The sequence below is a fragment of the Protomyctophum parallelum genome (genome assembly GCF_964188405.1).
Source record: "Protomyctophum parallelum genome assembly, chromosome: 1".
NCBI lineage: Eukaryota > Metazoa > Chordata > Actinopteri > Myctophiformes > Myctophidae > Protomyctophum > Protomyctophum parallelum.
Window position 1 is genome coordinate 85,325,157 of NC_139697.1, and position 21,202 is coordinate 85,346,358.

At 43.3% G+C, this 21,202-nt stretch overlaps 1 protein-coding gene across 1 annotated transcript in view; it reads left to right on the plus strand.

The window, feature by feature from the left end:
* Positions 1 to 13,060, plus strand: part of cxadr (CXADR Ig-like cell adhesion molecule) — a 43,758-nt gene extending 30,698 nt beyond the window's left edge. Inside the window, exons 3-7 of the mRNA XM_083774754.1 lie at positions 273 to 477; positions 6,711 to 6,866; positions 7,665 to 7,787; positions 8,161 to 8,299; positions 11,147 to 13,060. Of these exons, the coding sequence (XP_083630880.1) occupies positions 273 to 477; positions 6,711 to 6,866; positions 7,665 to 7,787; positions 8,161 to 8,299; positions 11,147 to 11,432 (909 nt within the window). The 3' untranslated portion in view covers positions 11,433 to 13,060. The remainder of the gene's footprint in view (positions 1 to 272; positions 478 to 6,710; positions 6,867 to 7,664; positions 7,788 to 8,160; positions 8,300 to 11,146) is intronic.
* The last annotated feature ends 8,142 nt before the right edge of the window (positions 13,061 to 21,202 follow it).

Below are 21,202 nucleotides of genomic sequence, written 5' to 3' on the forward strand. Positions count from 1 at the left end.
CTCTCTCTCTCTCTCTCTCTCTCTCTCTCTCTCTCTCTCTCTCTCTCTCTCTCTCTCTCTCTCTCTCTCTCTCTCTCTCTCTCTCTCTCTCTGTGTGTGTTTTGCTTGGTTCAGTGAGCAGGCCCATGTTCTCAGTGATCATACTGTCATCTCAAGGTTTTTCTTTTCCCAGAAGGCTGGTGTTTTTATAAACCGATAAGTCCCACTCTAAATAAACATTGTCACTTTTATTCTTTTCATAACACCCTCTCTCTGTCTCTTCCCACCTCCAGGTGATCCTGTACGCGGGCGACAGGGCCTACGAGGACTACCACATCGATTTGAGGGGTCGTGCCCACTTCAACTCTGCCGACCCCAAGAATGGAGACGCCTCCATCAACCTGACGGGGTTGAAGTCGTCCGACACAGGCACCTACCAGTGTAAGGTGAAGAAGGCCCCTGGCATCAAAAGCAAGAAGATCCTGTTAACCGTCATGGGTGAGTGGAAGCAATTAGCGGTGCAGCAGTTATTAACTAATGGAATTAAATTATGATAAATAAATAATTATTTTTGTTACGTCATTACGTTTTAGGGTGTAAACACAGAAAAATGACCATACTAATATTTACCATATAGGACGCAGCCATCTTGAAACTGTCAATAACTAACGACGAAACGCCCCATAGAGGCGAGGCAAGCTCCATAGATGGAGTCCCGTAATGGCAGCAATCTTTAGCTGCTTTTATCTCCGAATTGAGGCTCAGATGAGGTGATGAGGCGAGCCACGAAGTACTATATTAAGAGATCAATAACAAATTAGCGTGATGCTCCGCTTAGCAGATTAGCGTCCTCCATGCTAGTTTCATGCAGCTAGATTGACCCGCTGAAACGGCATCGGCTAACACTTCCGGTTCAACAGCCACGTCACGGGATCCTCAATTTGTAGTTATTTGCAATTTTTGCCTGGGAAGGGTAAACAGGGGTGTCTAAGAACCCGCCTCGCGCTTTAAATAAAATGTATTACCAGAAATAGCTAAATACTATTGAAAAATAGCTAATCTACAAACCCACAACGGACTATTTTAGCTATTTTCCATCATACTGTTGTATGTACTATAGGGCATAAGTGATTCTGAATTATTTTTGTGATGGTTTGTTCATATATGGGGGAAAAAGCACTTCAGGATTATTCTATTAATTGAAAAAGTAATCAATGGAATAATTGCTATGAAAATAATTGGTAGTTGCAGCCCTAGACGCAACCGTTAATATAGTCAGGACACACAAAGAATGCTCCACTCTGGTGATTAAAGAAAACACACACACACACACACACACACACACACACACACACACACACACACACACACACACACAGGCACAGCACTGCAGAGCATCTTATATACATACACACATCCATCATCATTGTAGCGTTACACTGTGTTGTGATTAGAGCTACAGTTACTTTGACAGGTTATTTATACAATATACATATAGCCAAACATGTCATAAAAAAGCACATCACGTAATGAATACAAAAAATTATTGTGGATGCAAGCAACGTTTCAAATATAAAATAAAAGCACAAGAACAACCGTGCACAGGAGTGGTGGGACCATAACCTTGAACAGAATAACAAATACTTGAGGAACTCAAATAGCATGCCTCTACCCTAGCTGCTGTTCTTTCTTTTTACAATATTGTTTAAACCTTTTAAACTTTTGTTAGACCGTATAGTGCACCAAAGTATATTCTGTAGACAGATATGAGGAAACATGAACTGGACTGCAGCGTGCAAGAAACAATTCACTAGCTGTTCACCTCTAAAAACCGTGGGTCTAACCTTTCTTAGTTTATTTCTTTTACAAATGTACGTACAGTATGTTCTAGGCCTAGGGGAAAGGCAATGGCATTGATCAGATACTTTTCAAAGTTGATCACTCAGTTCCTGCTGTCTTACCTCGCTTTACTGTGCATCTTCATGGGCATGTAACAGTAGTTCTCCTCCCATCAGAAAATGTTTTGTACCAGGGACCCCCAGAGAATAGTTGTGTTAATTAAACACAATAATATTAATTAAACATTTTCAAACACGTTATTGTTATTTCATTTTTTGAAAGTGTGCTTAACCAGGAAAGCATTCATCTCATTTTAGATTTGAGAAAAAAGCAACAACCTCACAGCACGTCACTTCATGCCGGGCTGCAAGCTTGTACATTTGCCATCTTTGAATATTTTTGATATTCCAAAAAATGAAAAAAGCTAAACAAAACGGTGGACGTTTTATGTTGACTGTTTTTAACAGACTGTTGCAGTACATCGTAGGTGTTGTGTAAGCCAGCTGTTTCACTCCCTAGACAAACACACTGAGGCCTTGGTGTTTCGGGCAAGTGACTCATCCATGTCGAACATTTAATTGCTTCCTGCCTGGGATTTGCATAAGACACAGCTTAGTTGGCGCAAGGTTGAAATTACTGTCATTACGGAACCAGTTTCCCTTATAGAAGGTGCTATAGATTTAGAAATGTCAACTTGCATATCGGCATTGTTGACATGACATCGTTCTTTAGAACTTGTGTGGATGTCCTTGTACTGCACCGACAAGCTCAACCAGGAAGGGGTTGTTGGAAACAATCCAGTTTCTTAGCAGTCCTGTGTTGCACTTCTAAGCACTAAACTCTTGTCTTGGCTCTAATGAGAGATGAATGTGCCCATTCAGTGGCGTAGGGAGGTCATGGTGGGCCCCGGTGCGAGAATATTTTGTAGGCCCCCCACCACCGCCATAAACAAGTGTGCGTGCGCGCGCCCATGCGCACACACACACACACACACACACACACACACACACACACACACACACACTAGGTATAGACTAACATTACAGGTGAGGTGACCGGCCACACAATTAAATTATTCAATTACATTCAAAGGGCCTTTATTGGCATGAGAACATATGGTACAGCATTGAGTAAACTCGTCCACTCACAGTTAACAGTCTTTGTATTGAGTTTGTGCTTGAAATGTACTGTAATTCTGCAAAAATATTTCAATCACTCATTAAAACCAGCCTTTCAGCACCACATGCAGACAGCACCAGCTTCCAAGCTCAGTGTCCATATATTCATCAATAAACAACCTGCCCTGACTTGGGCACAAAAACAAAACTACCACAGCCTGATGTCTCCAAACTATCAAACATAAATAAATAAAAACACAGCTCATTTCCTCATTATATGCAGTGTTGGGCATCCTTACTTTCTAAAGTAACGTCGTTAGGTTACTGGATTACTGCCCATAAAAATAATCCCTTGCCGTTACAGATTACCTTCTGAGAAAAGTAACAAGTTGATGATGCCCTCTCCACACCGCGCACCGTTGCGCATGAACAACAACAACAACTCCACGTGTACCCACGACGACCCACGTATGAATTAGATAGTTTATAAGAAATGGCACGGCGGCCATCCTTGCAGGCAGTGAGTAACATAATGAGAATCCTGTAGGCTGTGTAACCTGTTCATTTTGGGGGGCATCAACAACAGCCTGTTGATGATGAATGATACTATGAAACTTAACAATTAATTTACTAGTACTCACCTAATGACGCCGCCACGGAGGATATACCATGTTTAACGTAATTCCAAAGTGTTTAGCCTACATTGTTTAAGTCATAGACGCATGCGGTTTTGGCTAAAAGCATGTTGTTTGTATTATTCCACTACCACCCCGGTCCGGCACTACCACTGTCATGGTAGCTACCCTACAACCGAAACAACTTCCTCTTCCTCTTCAAAATAAAAGCTACTTGTATCAATACTTTTATTTCTTAAGTGAACTACAGGATGTAGTAGACGCAGGATGTATATTACATGGTTGATGGTATAGTGGGCTTGGAAGGATACATCACACAGAAGTTTAACCCCTTACCGACCGGCCACAGCCCACAGCTATTTCATTCACAAAACAGCGGCCCGTCAGCTGTTTCTTTTCTTTTTTCCCCTTCCCCTCATGGGCCCCTAGGGGGCGCTGGGCCCCAGTGCACTGCACTGGCTGCACCCCCTTATGCTACGCCAGTGTGCCCATTAATGTCCAGTGACTTTTAGCAGAGACCATTGGTTAAATAGACCCTGCCATTACCCTTGGAGTCGCTACGTTATCAAAACAATCAAAGTTGGAGTGATTTTGATACGAAATCTTCAGAAGAAGAAAAGGGTCCCGCACACTGTCTTCACTTATAGCAGTAGTTTTATTCATAGGTCTCTAAACGACCTTCCTCAGGTATCTCAATCTGAATAAAACTACTGCTATAAGTGAAGACAGTGTGCGGGACCCGGCTTTTCTTCTCATGATTCGCATTTGGTTGCCGGCTCCGACACACTTGTCCTTATAGGTGTGCACAAGGCCATTTCGATACGAAATCTTCAAAATATTTAGTCACCACACGAGTCACCAGCCAAACATAATGTTCCCCAAATGTGCTAAGTACAACAAATATTCTTAATATAATATAAATATTGCTACAGAGCCTGACATGCTGCTAGCTATTGACCATATTGGGGCAGCTAGGTGTTCTGGCCTCCAGCGTGAAACGATGATGGGAAGGGTGCACATATTGCCTGCTCTGCGTTTTACCTTCAGGTTGATCTTATCACAATATACAGAACAAGAATGGGTGGGTGAGGCCCACGCACATCAGACCGTACACTGGCCCATACGTACATTATACGTATAACATTATACCACGTCACAAACGTTGCCATTAACCCGCCCTGTACCGGCATCAAGGTGTAACACACAAGGTCACTCAAACAAAAGTCCAAGAACCAAGCGGGGGTTGTCTAGTTTCCACAGTTGTGTATTGTCTTTGGCTGAGGACAGACAGTGAAGATAACCGGAGGAGAAGGGCCCACCTGCAGTCCACAATGGTGTACTCAATAGGCCCCGTCAGGAGCTCTCACAACCGCTCACCATCTCCAACTGAACCTCATCCATACACATTGTGTCCAGTCACTTCAGCTCTGCCCTCACCTAGAGGGAGCTCAGTCCAAATGCTCCTCATCATGGCCACGTATACTTAGTCATACAATAGTGTTGAAATGGCTGATCTATAAGCTCACAACACATTGTGCATGCGATGCGTTGTGATCTTATAAGTATTTTCGGTTTTTTGAGGCCGCCATACGACAGCATATATCAGGCATGATTAATTATTTGAAATTGTACCATTAAGTCAGTGTGACTGAACGAAAGTAGTTGGCCATTTGGTCATGACCACATCCTAACCACAACGACTACCATGGTTCATCTATCCCTTTCCACTTATCTTGGCCACAGTATAGCCTTGTACAACCTATAAATCTCCTTTCCCTATCCATTTATGTTCTAACAGCCGTCCCTTATCTCGGTCTCTCTCTCTCTCTCGCTCTCCCACTTCGTCCCTTTATCTCTCGGTGGTTCTCCAACCTCTGTAGTCTCCGTCCATTTTTGACCTCATCTTTCTTCCTCATATCAAACGTATAAATCTGCACGTCACACAGCACCGCTAATATGAGAAGCTGCGTGTCAGAGCCCAGGGATGTGTCGAGTTGACTTTCACCTTTTAAAGAGGCATTAAAAATGTCACAGCGGGCTGACATTTATTGTGTGTGTGACTGTGTGACTGTGCGTGTGGGTGTGTGTGTGTGTGTGTGTGTGTGTGTGTGTGTGGGCGGGCGTGTAGATAGTGAGCAGAGTACACGGTCAGTGGCGAAAGAGCAGTTTGTTGGAGTTAGGTTTCCGTCCTTCCATCCGATCGTCCGCTCAGGACTCGTTTAATTGTTCCCCTCTCTCCCTCCATCCTGACCCCTGTCTATATTAGATTAGTGGGAGTGCTCCCACAGGACAGAGCTGTCTGTCTGGTGTTAATCCACACGCGTCTGCCTGCTAAGCCCCCCACCCCAGCAAGCCCTGCTCAGCTCCAGGGCTTTTTGTTATTACAGTGCTCATTACAACGCCGTGATGATGTCAGCACTGCCTGGTAACATACACACTCCCGCAGACATGCCTAAAACACACACACAATTCAATTCAAAGGGCAGGCACGCACACACGCACACACACACACACACACACACACACACACACACACACACACACACACACACACACACACACACACACACATTTCACTGGAACTGCTCTGTTATTCATTTTGGTGTGTTTGGTTTAGAATTCCATGCCTGTCCCATCTCCTGCCAACACTAAGAACTGGCTAAAGGACGAGTCTGACCAGTGCATGTTAGCTTTTCCCCCATGTGGAGTTCCGCTCACTTTGAGTGTTTGTGTATGCAATGCAGACACGTATGATGGCTCACATCTCTTCTTCAATCCACATTATCTTGACTGACAGCACCTGTAATGACAGCAGCTGTATCAATTACCCTGATTACGGCTCTCATTATGCTGATGACTCGATGCTGATGAGCAAGTTGGAAGTCAACGGCAGGAACCACTCATACACATTTACGTGTGTGTGTGTGTGTGTGTGTGTGTGTGTGTGTGTGTCCGCCAACCTGCGCCACCAGGGAGTGAGAGATTGAGAAACGAGGGTGTGAGGTGTGTGTGTGGGTTGAGATGGAATGGTGTCTGTGTGTGTTGTGTCGGTCCAAGCTAATGGGTCCACCTGTGTCTGTCTGCTGTAGCTAATGTCCCCCTCCTCTTCTCCTCCCCTCCACTTGTCATCTCTCCACAGTGAAGCCGTCCAAGCCCATGTGCTACGCAGAAGGCACCACGGAGGTGGGCAAGGACGTTGTGGTGAGGTGCAAATCTAGTGAGGGCACACACCCCCTGCAGTACACCTGGGAGAAGACCACTGACACCAAGCTGCTGCCAGCCTTTGCTGTTCTGGGTAATAATAAATAGAAAACAAATTGCTTCTCAATCCGCCAGGTTTTTAAAGGTCACACGCGCTTGCTGGGGGTCTGGCTAATGTCCATTAGTGTCATCTTGTTTAATACAGCAGATGACTGGACTGACTGGGAGACTGTTCCAGTGATGGGAGGCTCTAACAGAGAAGACTGTTTTACCAAACACACTACGTCTGATTGGCACGTCACAGTCTCCTCTGGTAGTTGCCCCTGTTGCTCTGTCACCACTGTCCCTTCCATCTATGTACTGTTTCAGTGGTGGAGGTGCAAGTCCATTTAAGATTTTAAAAATGAGACAAGCATCTGCAAAATGTTTGAAGCTGTCAAAAGTAAATAAGTTGTACTTTTGAACTATATGGCAATGGTGGTAACGGTTGGGCATTAAGGTCCAGTGTTTGTAAAGTGATTCAATGGATTTCAACGTTGACTGATCTGTCTGTGACCAGGTTGTGAAACAGTATGTTATGCGTGAAAAAACCATATCATGCATGAAGAGTTTAGCTGCGTCTGTTGTGAGATATGGTCTTATGTGTCGGAAGTTGGATGGATTGAATTTGATTTTATTGGCTACATTTTTTATCTGTTTTTTAAATGTCAAGTTTGAGTCTAGTGTGATTCCAAGATATTTAAATTCTGATACTACCTGAATGCTGTTACCCTCAATAAGAATGTCAATGAGTTACGTGAGAAGAACATACAAACATACAACATTTTTATTGTGTTCAGATGCAAACATGAGTTCCTCAGTGAATGTGAATGTTTTCATCCTTGTCCTACAGACCCTGTTGCAGGCACCATGAACATGAAGAACGCATCTGGTGCAGCGACTGGGACATACCGCTGCACGGTCAAAAATCGCGTTGGCAGTGACGAGTGCGTTCTACAGCTCAGTGTAACATTACGTGAGTGCCCATCCAGCTTCCTGTCCGCCTACTTACTTCACATTCAAACCACTACCAATTTACACTGGGCAGTTGGTGAGCAGCTACAATAATTGTTTGGCGGTGTGCCAATAGCATTGTAACGAGTTGAAAACACGGCAGTGCTAATATGGATTTTGCATGCTGATGAGACAATAGTACCCAGAAATGTATGTGTCCAACAGGGGGGTATTTGCTATTGTAATGGGTTACAGATCAGAAAATAATCATCAAATTGTTTATCTGGCATATTGATACAATTACAGTTACATGAGTTTAGGTTTGTAGTTAAGTCGCTTTTCCAAACTGTGAGAGCTTTATGTGTTGACGTATGTTCTTTGATCATCTTGTTCAGCCCCCAACACGGCAGGAATCGTTGCGGGGTCCATCATCGCAGTGCTGCTCATCCTCATCATCATTGCCATCATTCTGTTCTGCCTTTTCCGTGCTCGACACCGCAAGAAGTATGAGAAGGAGATCTGTAATGAAATCAGGTACTGTTTCTTAAACGCTAATGAGAGTTCTATGTTGTTGTTGGAATCGGGTGTGGTTAAAGAACATGGTTTGGCACGGTATGATAATAGTATGTCAAGAAAGAGCTGTTGGAACCAGGAGACCACAGCGACAGTTGCTAGGCGACTACTTCAGCTCGTTGAAATAAAACTATAGCATGAACATGTAAACAAATAATTTTACACTATTACAGTAGTTTAGCTCAGTGGTTCTGAAACCTTTTAATTTATAGAACAAGTGGAACCAAATGGACGCTTACAGGTCCATTTAGAGTTTCAGACCTGAAAGAGTGCATTTGGAACCTGGAGTGCTTAGCATAATGGTTCCCAAACGGGGCTCTGGGGGCTGCCAAGGACTACAGGGCTTGTAATGTTAAATGTTAAACACAATAATAGCTAATTTCATCAACTGTCTCTGCCTGCATGTTCTCAATGTAATATCAGTCCAACTGGTCATACAGAACTGTTATTCTGTAACTTTAACCCATTTAGACCTGAGGACGATTCTACAAATTCTTCTAAATCATGACAGTTTTCTTGAAAAACCCATGTTTCTATTTCAGTCGCCGACCCCCATCTGAAAATATGTTGTTTCGGGGACCCCCGCAGAAGCAAAGATTTGAGTTAAAAACGTTGGCTCTGAAAGAATATTTACCGTTTCATTTTTCATTTTTTTTTTTTTTTAAATAGCAGATCTACAACTCATAGTGCGGCACTCGGGTGGTTGAATAAGGCACAGGTCCTGACAGTACAGCATGGCAGTGACTGGACAGTAGTACGCCTTGCCAAGCCATGAGGCCCATAGGCTCCTACGCTAGTACTGTATATCACAGGGACTTACCCCAATCCAACCCTTGGTTGTGCCTAGCAGGGAGGCATTGGGTCCCATTTTTATAGTCTTTGGTATGACCCGGCCGGTGATTGAACCCCGACCTCCCAGTCCCAGTTTCAAGGCGGTCCAGTCTGTGACTGGACAGACTGGTACTAATTCTTGGCAGTGAATATGTACTCTAGCAAACTCCCAGAGTCCCATATGTAACGTCATAGTGAAATCCAGTGATAACTGTTGCATTTAAACATGTCTGAGGAATGTATACGATACGTGTGCACATGTGTGGATGGGCAGCCATTAAAATGCAGCTGGGGACTTGTGACACTGACCGCAATCTCATGTCATCATCCGGCCACTCTTATGCACACACACGCACTCACGCACTCACGCACGCATGCACGCACGCACACACACACACACACACACACACACACACACACACACACACACACACACACACACACACACACACAGACAGACTACTGGGCCATGAAAATGGTTGTCGCTCCATCAGCGGTTTCCTTTTTTTTCCTTTTTTTTTTAACCCATCCGCAAATAAATGGCTGTGGTAATCAGTTTGAAAGCTTTTGTTTGCTCTGTAGATCCCCTGTCTGTTGCTGGCAGCACACACACATGCACACACATGCGTGCGTGCGTGCGCGCACACACACACACACACACACACAGTCACACACACACACACACACACACACACACACACACACACACACGCAACCCATGTCTCTGGTCGGGGCTTTTCATGCAGAGCCTCTTTTCGGCCCTGGACTCAGCGCTACTCTGCTCTGTACTGTATCTAAGAACGCAACATTGAACATATTGCTCTTAAATCCCAACTAGGCTTGGGCAATATCCAAAATATAATACTTAAATTAAATTCTAAGAATATATATATATATAGGTAGAGTTTTCCAACCCCCAATTATTACGTAACAGCAAAATGGCCACCATGTGTTTATGGTCAATTATTGTAGGTCAAAGAGGATTACAATACTAATACTGTACCCCCCAAGACCCCCCCCCCCCCCCCCAACACACACACACACACACACACACACACACACACACACACACACACACGCACACACACGATAACCACTGTAGTATGAACAAAATATGTGTACCAAATGTGTCCTGGCCCCTCAGGCTCAGTTTGATTGAGTTCCTAACTGGATTATCGCTGCTTATTATATTAGTTGTTAATGTGGTGGCAGAGGGACGATAGGGTTGTCTGGCTGCTCAGCCACTGCAGAAGGCGATCACTCGCTCTCTGTGACCAGACTTCCCAGCCTGCCCCATCCCCCCCCCCCCCCCCAAATATATATATTGTTTTAAATACTCTGTCCCTTTATTCATAGCTTTCTATTTCTAAAGGTCCTTTTAGATGAGCAGCGATTAACGTGCCTAGTAATTCATTTTCAATTACCTGCTTTTCCCCCCTGTATGCACTGTATGAGAAGAACTCGAGGGCCGACAACGCGAGCGTATTTACGTGAGCGTGGTGAGGTCCTGTGAAATTGTCGCACGCGCGCTCGTTTTTTTTACACTTGTGTTGTCGCGCCCCTCATGATGAGCAGCCCTGTTGTTGATCCAGGCGACAACGCCTGGGTTAATCGATGCCCGTCTGAAAGTACCATAACTCTGTGCCGCCACCTCTGACCTGTGGCCCGTTATATTTACACTAGTCTCGCGTAGCCAGACAACTATTCCACAATCTCCAAATGTTAACAGTATATAGAGTCTGGAACTACACCTCCCAAAGTCATAATTGAGTAATGTGTTCACAACAATATTTTTTTATTTCCATTTCTGCTAAGCAGCAAGCTATATATGTTTAGTACATGATTATATTCGGATACATTTGCGCAACTGTAAAGACGAAATTGAAGTGGGGAGGAGCCTACCGCTTTATATTTTACTCATGATCAGAGCTTCTGTGCTCCAAACTGAACCCTGCCCTTGTCTCTGTGTCTCTTCAGGGAGGACGTCCCACCTCCCAAGAGCCGCGTCTCCACGGCACGCAGCTTCACCAGCGTGGGCAGCCAGCGCTCGTCCCTGGGCTCCATGTCGCCCTCCAACCTGCACGAGTACGCCCTCAAGCCCCAGTACGACAAGATCCCCTCGACGGAGGACTACGACAGGCCCCCGAGCCACGCCCCGCTGCCCCCGCCCACCGCCCCCAAGATGGCTGGACCCAACCTCAGTCGCATGGGTGCCATCCCCGTCATGATCCCTGCCCAGAACAGGGACGGCTCCATTGTCTAGCCTGCTATTGCTCCTCTCTAAGGGGGAAGGGACAATGGTGGGGGACGACACGCACACACACAAGCCAATGAAGTTGGGAGGAAGGATCAGGCTATTGAATGGATGCTTCCTCTGTGAAGGCCTGGCTTTGGTGTGGTGCTAAGAAGGAAAGTGGTACTGGTACATTGCTGGAACTACACCAAACCACATGAACTATTTACAGAAGACAGCCTACATATACTTTTACGAATTTTACTTCTTGGACTTTCTCACAGGCAAAGCAAAACAAAACACCATCATACTAGTGTGGTGTGGAAACAGTTGGATGGTCAATATACAGATTTTATTGTACATATTTAAAATGCATGTTTTCTTTTCTCTTTTTTTGGATGGCCCTTCCCATATAAATACTGTATGTTTCAGGACATGAGTAAGTGACGTATACATCTGTACATCTGTATGCTATGCATGTATGTATAGAATTACAACTGTATGCGTGAGTGTGAGGAAGGCTTGTGATGGGAAGTGTAGGGCTAGCTACTGTCTGATTGAAGAAATGCCTATACTACAGTATCATATGTATGTTGTTGTTTTTTACCATTTTTATTATATTTAACTCCAGGAATTCCACATTAGACAAAAAGAATATGTGATGAAAACCTCTGGGTATTTTTTTAATGTAGCAGATCGGTTTTTATGAAGACATTACCAAGATTTGACCTATGAACTGAACGAAGTGGCCAATCTTCCCTGCTACTAGACTTACAAGACACTTGTTACGTTACTATGTCATATGGTATTTATCCTCCCTGGAAGCATTTAGGTCAGCCATTTGTTGTTAAACCGTTTACTGTTTGAATTGGCTAGTTTAGGGTGGAGCCAGATGAGGATTGGCTGGTGGTTGATGAATGGGGCGGTGCAAATCACTGCCTCTTGTGATTGGGGGATTATTGTTTTGGCTTTCCGTGTAAAAACAAAAGACTGCCCCCCCGCCCCCTGCCCCCCAAGTTCCTAGAAGAACACATAGAGGGAAACTGCTCGAAAAGCAGCTTCACTGAGCATTCTCATCTGATTATGTTTGACTGGAACCAGCCCACCACATCGCCCCACCCCACCGCCAAACTCCTCAGACCCTTAACAAAACATCCCTGCCCCCAAACATGCAACACATAGCAGCCTGTCTTAATTCATTATCTGGGGTATCTATGACCCTGGTCTAAAGGTCTGAAGTACTTAATCCTCCTTATTTGCTGTTGCATTACAAGGAGCCAATATCTTGATTAATCTTCTTTCTATGGTCAGTATGGAGGACTTGGCAGGGCTGGTGACATTAATTGGAATTTGTAATGAAATTATACACCCGTACCGAGGCATACTATCTAGAACGTAAGTGAGAAGTGCCCATAAAATGAATGAAACGTGATAAGCCTGAGAATTGTGAACCACTGGTGCTGTGTAATGTGTGTATACAGCAGGTAAACTGGAACTGGAGCCTGCTTATGCAGCAGTATACTCCATATATCTACTTTCTACTTATTGTTAGTCATCAAGTTTTAAGTCTTAATGTCTTAATGTCCCCAGGCAAGTATGGCTTGCCTGAGGAGACGTTAAGACTCATTGTTCCTCAGATTGGACATAATTATGGTAGGTGTGTCACAAATTGTCCTCCTCCACCTTATAAACTAGCCAACAGTCAGAAAAGTTTAACTGTTTTCCTATTCTTGTGATTAATGACATTGCAGTGAATGAATCCTCCAGCCTTACATTTAGTGCTCCATAGTTTGTTTCCTGTACAGCCCACAGGCTGCAAATTAATATTCGGTTGTGCCTTGTTGTACCTATATTGACTTCTACACAGCTGTCACGCTGGCTGTCCAGGTGGCCTTGAGAGTGGTGCCAGATTAAGTATCTTATGAGCAACTCTATGTGACTGGACTAAATGTGACCAGTACACGATATTTGTTGTTCTGTTACCTTGTCCCACCACTCCCCCCACCTGTGCACGGTTGACTCAAAAACAACACTGTTCTTGTGCTTTTATTTTATAGTTGAGACGTTGCTTGCACCCACAATATATTTTTTAAATTCATTACATGATGTGCTTTTTTATGACATGTTTGGCTATATGTACTGTATAAATAACCTGTGAAAGTAACAGTAGTTCTAATCACAACACAGTGTAACGCTACAATGATGATGGATGTGTGTATGTATATAAGATGCTCTGCGGTGCTGTGCTTGGCCTATGTAAACTCTAAAATGGAGAGGTGGGCACTGGGGTCTTATCGTTGCAGAGTGAATGTCCCTCAATACGTGTGTGTGTGTGTGTGTGTGTGTGTGTGTGTGTGTGTGTGTGTGCTCGTGTGTGCACGTGTGTGTGTGCTGGGGGTTCACTGGCTGGAAGCGACTTCTATATAGTATTTTAGTTAGATCTTCAACTGCAGGCAAACTGTACAGAGCCATTAGAGAGACTGTACAATCCAACATTAATGACAAGTACTACTAATCTTATTAAGTGTAGATTTTAAAATTGTGTACTAATATTGTATGAAGATCTTTAAAGTTTGCACGCTGTGCATTTATTTTACTTTCCCTTTTTTTTCTGTGCGTGTTTTGTGCTGTATTTTTTAATAAAAGTCCACAAAACTAATGTAAAAGTCATGTTTTGTTTCGTTTCCCTGGCAGCAGCAGACTTAGAGTAGTTCACCCCAATATTTTTTGTTGTTGGGTGAACTACTCCTTTAAGCATATTAAATAACCTATTTTCTCTCCAATAACAGACACTGGTATTCCTCCAGGGATTCAGCCTCCTGCCACCTTCTACTGTGATTAATTTTAATCAAGCAGTGATTTTCAACCCTAGCACCAGGTGAGGGGACTTTCTAACCACTTAATGACTGTAATTAATCATGAAGTAGGCATGCTCAATCGCCACCCGCCATCTCCGCAACAACTCTAGCATAAACATGCGAAAGCTTCTGAACCAGCTCCACTTAGTTGCGCACTAAAAATAGCTAACATTGCGTCTCAATTTGACATGTGCTATTATTGGCAGATTTGGCACACGACAAGGCGCACAACCAAGTATAAATCAGTCATATCCACTAGTCTCATCATGTGATATTGGCTCATTGTTATTCTCCTGCTGTTGTGTATTATTGTCCCTCACATAATGGGCATTTTGAAGTGAGAAGTCAACATTTGCTTAGCTGTTTTCTGTACATGCCAGTTTTCTCCATAGTTAATGTGGTTTGTAATTAGCTGCATCACCAGCCACGGCTAATCAAAGTTGTACAAAATTAGCTTTCTAATTAACAATGCTGAATACTGTGAAATGCAAAAGAAATTACTGTGGGGGGAAATCATGTGTATGTGGTTATATTGGGAATCCCATTAGCTCATGCCATATCTTCCACACAGAATCCACAAAGGGTAACAATCACTTGTATATTAAGGCATTACAGTACATAAGATTAGACATGACAACCAATTACATATAGATTGAAAAGTTTTAATGTCATGTCTCTTTATTTTACAAGGCAACCCAGTTATCGGGATACTTTTCTCTCCTTTGTACACTTGACAACATGCCCATGATCTTGACGCATGGATAGGTCGATAGCTGATTATTAGTCAATGGCTCTGCTGTGTGTTGGCAGTTGACAGGTGGTCAATAAAAAAAAACTATAGCACTTAGTGCCATTGCTAAGCGGACATCCATAGTCATAATTGGATGCCAGTAACAGATAGGTCCCCGGAGCATTGATCTGTGGTCAGCCGAAGTCACTCATGGATTCTAATGACTCCCCATAGGTTCTGCACATGGGGTTATGTACTCGTTTCCAGCAGCACCGCCACAGTGCCAGCAAATGGACATGATGGGATATAATGACACTTTTATGGCCGCACATTGAAAACATTCATTAAAAACACATTAGTGATGTGTTCTTCTGCATGTGTAAAGATCACATTTATGGACATTGTGCCACTCATCTCTCAATTCATTAATATATAGAGATTTGTACCTCTGGTTCTCAAAGTGGAGTCCGGGGGACCACCAGCGGTCTTTGAAGGGGTTCCATGGGGTCCCCAGCAGAATAATTAGTTTAACCACTTTAACCCTATATACTTCGGATATTGTAGAGACTGAGGGAGGGAGGCCCGCACACTGTCACTTGCTGGTTCAAGAGCTTTTTATTTAATGTCAAATGCAACATTTCAGTCTTTCGACCTTCCTCAGGCCTGAGGAAGAAACTTTGGACGAAATGTGTGGCCGGAATGCGTCCTCAGATATTGCTTGCTGTGATTGGCTGGAAGGTGTATCATTCTGTGCTGTGATTGGTATCGCCTAACGAGTGTGCCACATGAGCCAATATAAGTGGGGGGAGAGTGAGGGAGAGGGAGAGGAGTAGGGACTGGGTATGTCATCCCTGAACAGATATGGACTAGTTTTGGAATAATATGGGAAAATGTTAACAATGCAAATCTTTTCTGTGGGTCCTCAATAATTTGAGAACCAGTTATGTATACAATATCGCTCACTGTTGCCTCCTCGTTCACAGAAAGAGAGTGGCGTTGTGTTAAGCACCCATGGGGATTTGTGCCCATCTCCCTGGCGGCTCCCTCATGCTCGCGTGAGGTATTAATTGTTTGCACAGATTGGGGAGGGTGCTATGGTGGGAGAGGGCTTATTGGTTCTTCAGGAGGGTTTCCTTGGCAACCTTATCTGGTCGTACACAGTCTAAGCTGCCTTCTAGTGGGATGATTTATCTTGTAAAGCGTGAATCGTTGCCTGCTAACAAAACTCCCCGTCTAAAAGCAGTGGTGTCATCAAAGTCGCTGCTGTCCAATGTGCCGTTTGCTGTCACAGCAAAGCATTTGCCGTTTTTAGAAACCTCAGTCAGGTTGCCGGTGTAGGGAGGTGGTATGTAGTAGGCTACTGGAATATGCATGCATGTATAGTGGGCGCCATGTGTACAACTGGCCCAGTGACATGTCTCCATACACTTTACTACCTTTGGTCTGAAATGGCCATGACCAGCATTTATATTATTTTAGACTAATTTTAACTTGAGTCTAAAACAATAGTCTTGAGCCTAATTTATACGTTTATACGTATAAATTAGGCTCAAGACATAATTTATGTCAGTTGCCAAAAACAAAATCAGCTTATTTTCAGCAAGCAACATGGTTGTACAACAAAGTATAACATTAACATTAATCATTAGTCTTCTATTTACATACTGCTGTGGGATTCAGCATGCTTTCATACATACCTGGCCTTAAAACGACCTGAATGTTCTGTCCAGAGACAGCATATAGCATATCTGTGGAGGTGAAGAACATCCCAAATGCAGGCCAATCAAGCACTCTGTGTATACCAGCAGACAGACACGCAAGATTTCTCATGAGGTTTGCCCAGCTGCTGTAGTAGACTCATTTGTCAGCTCATCTCATTTCCCAGTGCGGGAGGAGAAGTAAATCTGCACACCATCCAAATCCCACCCTCCATTTGGCTACTATGATCATCTGTTATTGCCTGACCTCTAAGTCTACAGCAGCTCAGCATAGAGTTGGGTCACACTTTTGACCCTGTGTGGTTGACACTTGACAGCAAGACATTTTGATGACTAATATGTGACTTTTGATGAATGACTTCCCCCACAAACGCATCACTCTCTTCTCAGGGGACAATATAGGGTCAGTGGATACATGTGACATTTTTCTCATCCGAGAACATGATGTTCAATGGCTACCAAAACATCTTAGATCTTTTCTGTTTCAGGGACTTTCATGTTGGAGCAAGGTGACACGTATAAGTGAACATGACATTTTAATTTAAGCTATCCACTTTGTACTTACCACAGGAGATACTCTGTGTGTGTGGTGAATTAACTTTGTCTCAGTTGCTCCTCACCTCCATATGTTACTGAAGCAGATAAGAGCCCACTAAGGACTAAGGAGAGAGTAGTAGAGAGGTCAGACGTGTTCAGAGGCAGGACACCTTCTTTAATATCCTCTCTCAGGGGTCTACTATCAGACATGCATACACGCACACACCATGTTGTCCTTTGATCTTTTCCCTTGCAGTGAGCTCTGGTAGCTGTTATCTACAATCCTCAAGCTCAGCTCTGAGACTGCTGCCAAGGAACCTCAAATCAACCCCAGGTCCCTCAGATGAAGAGAAAGTGCAGTTTTACTTGGTCCTTTACACTGATTTGTACTTCTAATCTGCAGTTCTGCTGGACTCTATTATAGGTAATCAAGCCCCAATGCCAGGTCATCAGCAGGGTACAATGGAGGCCAGCAGTGAAATGCAGCCTTGGTGAGGGAACTAGTCCTTAGTTTCCTTTTTTCTCCTTCTGTGATTGGGGTCATCTCTGTTATTACCATGGTGATGTCAGTGATAAATCTGTGTGTGTGTGTGTGTGTGTGTGTGTGTGTGTGTGTGTGTGTGTGTGTGTGTGTGTGTGTGTGTGTGTGTGTGTGTGTGTGTGTGTCTCCATGGCGTGTGCTTTCACTGAGTGTGTCTCAATTTGTCCATGTACTGTATGTCGATGTGCGTGACTTCACACGTGTTAGCATGTATAGTAGTACGGTGTGTTCATGCGGAGTAGCATCATCCAGAGTGGCCACAGTGAGGGCAGAGGTCAGGGTGGTAATTTAACAGGATGGGGCCATCCCTTTCCCTCCACAGGCCCATTGAGATGACGGCAGTCTACCTCAGGCTATTTCCGAACAAGCAATTAGGCTGCTTCTTTTCCCCATGCTGAACACGTACCTCAGGCCAGAAAACACAGATTGAGACAGCGCCCCTCCCTGCAGCACTGCAGCTATCGACTGAGACTTGGGGCAAGGCGGCAAGCCTTGCCCTGAGGGCTGATTTGCTGCCCTGCTTCTCAGAATTGCATTGTGAATTCGCTGCTAAATTGCCAAATTGGTTGATCCAAATTGTAATTGTCTGCACAACATACATTTATATTTAATGAATACTTCACAAATTACTATGTAGTCCGGCAGCCAACAGGCTTCTTTTGTTTAAGTGCAAGATTTGGTATACTGTATAGTCTTTTTTTATTGGCCAAAATATTGTCTACATACACATATGCAAGTGTCTATGGCTGTTTTTAGCCCAAGGAGTGATTTTTGTGTAAAACTATTGCTTGGAATCGATTCAGAATCATGAAAACCCCCTAGTTTGACATGTCACATGCTACTTAAAGCATAAGGAAAGTTTGACATTTCTGACATTTTTGCGTTAATGGTAGGGTAACATATAAACCCCTATAAAAAATTTATCAATACCGACAGCAGGTCAGCAATTGGATTCATGAATGTATGTATATAGAGTAGACAATATTTTAGGCCAATAAAAAAGACTATACGAAATTTCCCACTCCACAACTCCGACTGCCGGGCTAAAGTACAGCTTTGTGTGTTTGTAGCACGGAATGTGATGATTTGATTGGTTGAGCACGGAATGCGATGTATGATGATAATAGCGCCCCTCACTTCACACAAGGGGGATTTTATAAGCATATTATAAGTCACCCAGGTGTGCCCAAGTCCTACTGTATGTGGGCCTATTGGCATAGGCACACTAGGGTCCATGGGAACCTAGCCTAGTTTCTTTCTTTTTTGCTTTCTTTCTTTTACATTTTTGTTTTAGGAATGTTTTTTTTTAATAATTAGGTATTATTCAAAGTGGTGTAGCGTGTAACTCTGATACAATTCAGCATAATACAACAACGTTATAATTACATCATCATGCTGTATGAATACAATAGGCTACGCTATGTTTGGCTTTTGGCTACAAAGATGTAGACAGCACTCACAGCAGTGTTGAGCTGAAACGGTAGGCTAGCAAGGCCATAGACAAAACACACCCTGCCTGCTGAGTGCTGACTATGCTGCCTGCAGTGCGGTGGAAGGTTTGCTTGAATTAAAATACGGGTTTATAGGACTGAACTGTCAAATAACTGGGCCAATGGGCCAGGATGATGAAATGCAATTTTTTATGAAAGTATGCATTCATAAGCACCAAGTACCTAAAGAGTTCATGCAGCTAATACAGTAACAAAAGCTATTTTGCTACTAGTAGTTGATCAATGAGCCTATAACATATAGCCTATGCGGCCTAACTGCTGCACATTATGCATTGTTCTGAAATTCCTTTTTCATGTTTGCAGTCTTACAGCAAAGAATTGCTGGTGGTAAAAAAATAAAATAAACACGATGTATGAAATCGTAGTATAGAATAATTAGTATAATAATTGGGAGCTTAACCCATACGTAGGCTTTCTGATCCAATCCAATTGTTCCCTATAACAGGCCTATGACCTAAAACACTACTTCTTCCAGGCTTCACTGAGATATTAAATCGATGGGATATTCTTTGTGTTTGGAGATATACCATTTCTTCTTTTTGAGGAATGTAACCATGGAGCTGTCATGTTGGCTTTGAAGGCCACCACTGTCAGTAAAGTGAGGGGGGCTTGGGCTTTCCTTTTATAGGCTATTTGCTGAAGGTGCCTCTGAAGGGCAATGGATGAATTCTCTGTCCGCTTTAGAAAGCTAAAGGGACAAGCATTAAGTCTGTAATTCCTTCATTTTCACTACTGACATGCCGGCTACTCTAGGCTACCTGATATGTTATGGTTCTCTAGTTTCCATTTCGGGTCATAATGTGCAGACATCCCAATTTTAATTATTTTGGCAACATCAAACAGACAGACAGACCAGCTCTTTTAAGGAGTTATTTTTTAAAGCAGCTGCCAGTAGGAAAGATTATTGGATATAAGTCTAAAGGCATTATGCAAATTTTCTTGGGTTCAGCAAATGGGTTGGCTACTGTATATCCACTGTACACCAAAAAGGCAAGGGGGTTAATCTCACCCATGCATCGAGAAAGAGTTTTTTCCTTATACTCAAACCTTGCATGTGTTAACCCATTTAAATGTTTTGACAAATGATAAATCAACATTGTATGAATGGTTGTCTTTTCCATTAGATGCCGGCCCATTATCAACATCAGTTTAATCCTACCAGGAGAAATGACAGGAGTAATGCTTAATTTATGATCCATCGTACATCAGTGTTTTGCGAACCGAAAATAGCAGATTTTCAAGCTCACAACTGTATCCATCCATGAGCCATTGTGAGCTTGTAGAATTCCTCTTTTCAGCGCACCACACCATTGTATGCTTAAGTATAAATCTGGCTATTAATGATATTCATCCAGACAGCTAGACCATATTGTGGATAGCGTTTTCTCAAGAGAGTGGAAACACAAGGGAGAGCATTACCACCGATGATGTGATGCTACCCCATTTATAATGAAACCAGTATTTTTAGGAGCAGGTTTGGATGTGATTATAGTTGTTGTGGGGGAAAGACTCCCAGCATGCCCACCTAATTACTTTTTCTACAGAAAAGGTGGTAGATCAGATCATAAGTCAGCACTCTGTATATTGTTACAGTATATCCATTAGGACGAGAGGAGATAATGAAGGGATATTGGAATGGGCTATTGAGGTGGTATTCATTGATGGTCAGTTTCTTTTATTCTGTTCAAATGATAATCTTTTTCAGCATCATGAGGAAGGACTCTCTCTCAGAGATAATTCCAATATACAGCCTTTCTGTTTGCAGTTGCATTGACTCATCATCAGATGTGTTTGTTTGCCATTCATCTCAGAGCTCAGCGGTGATGGCGGGCCATCGGTTGTGTGACAGATGCCTCAAATCATAAGCTGCATAACAATCTTTGCGGTTCACCGAGTTAGGTGCAG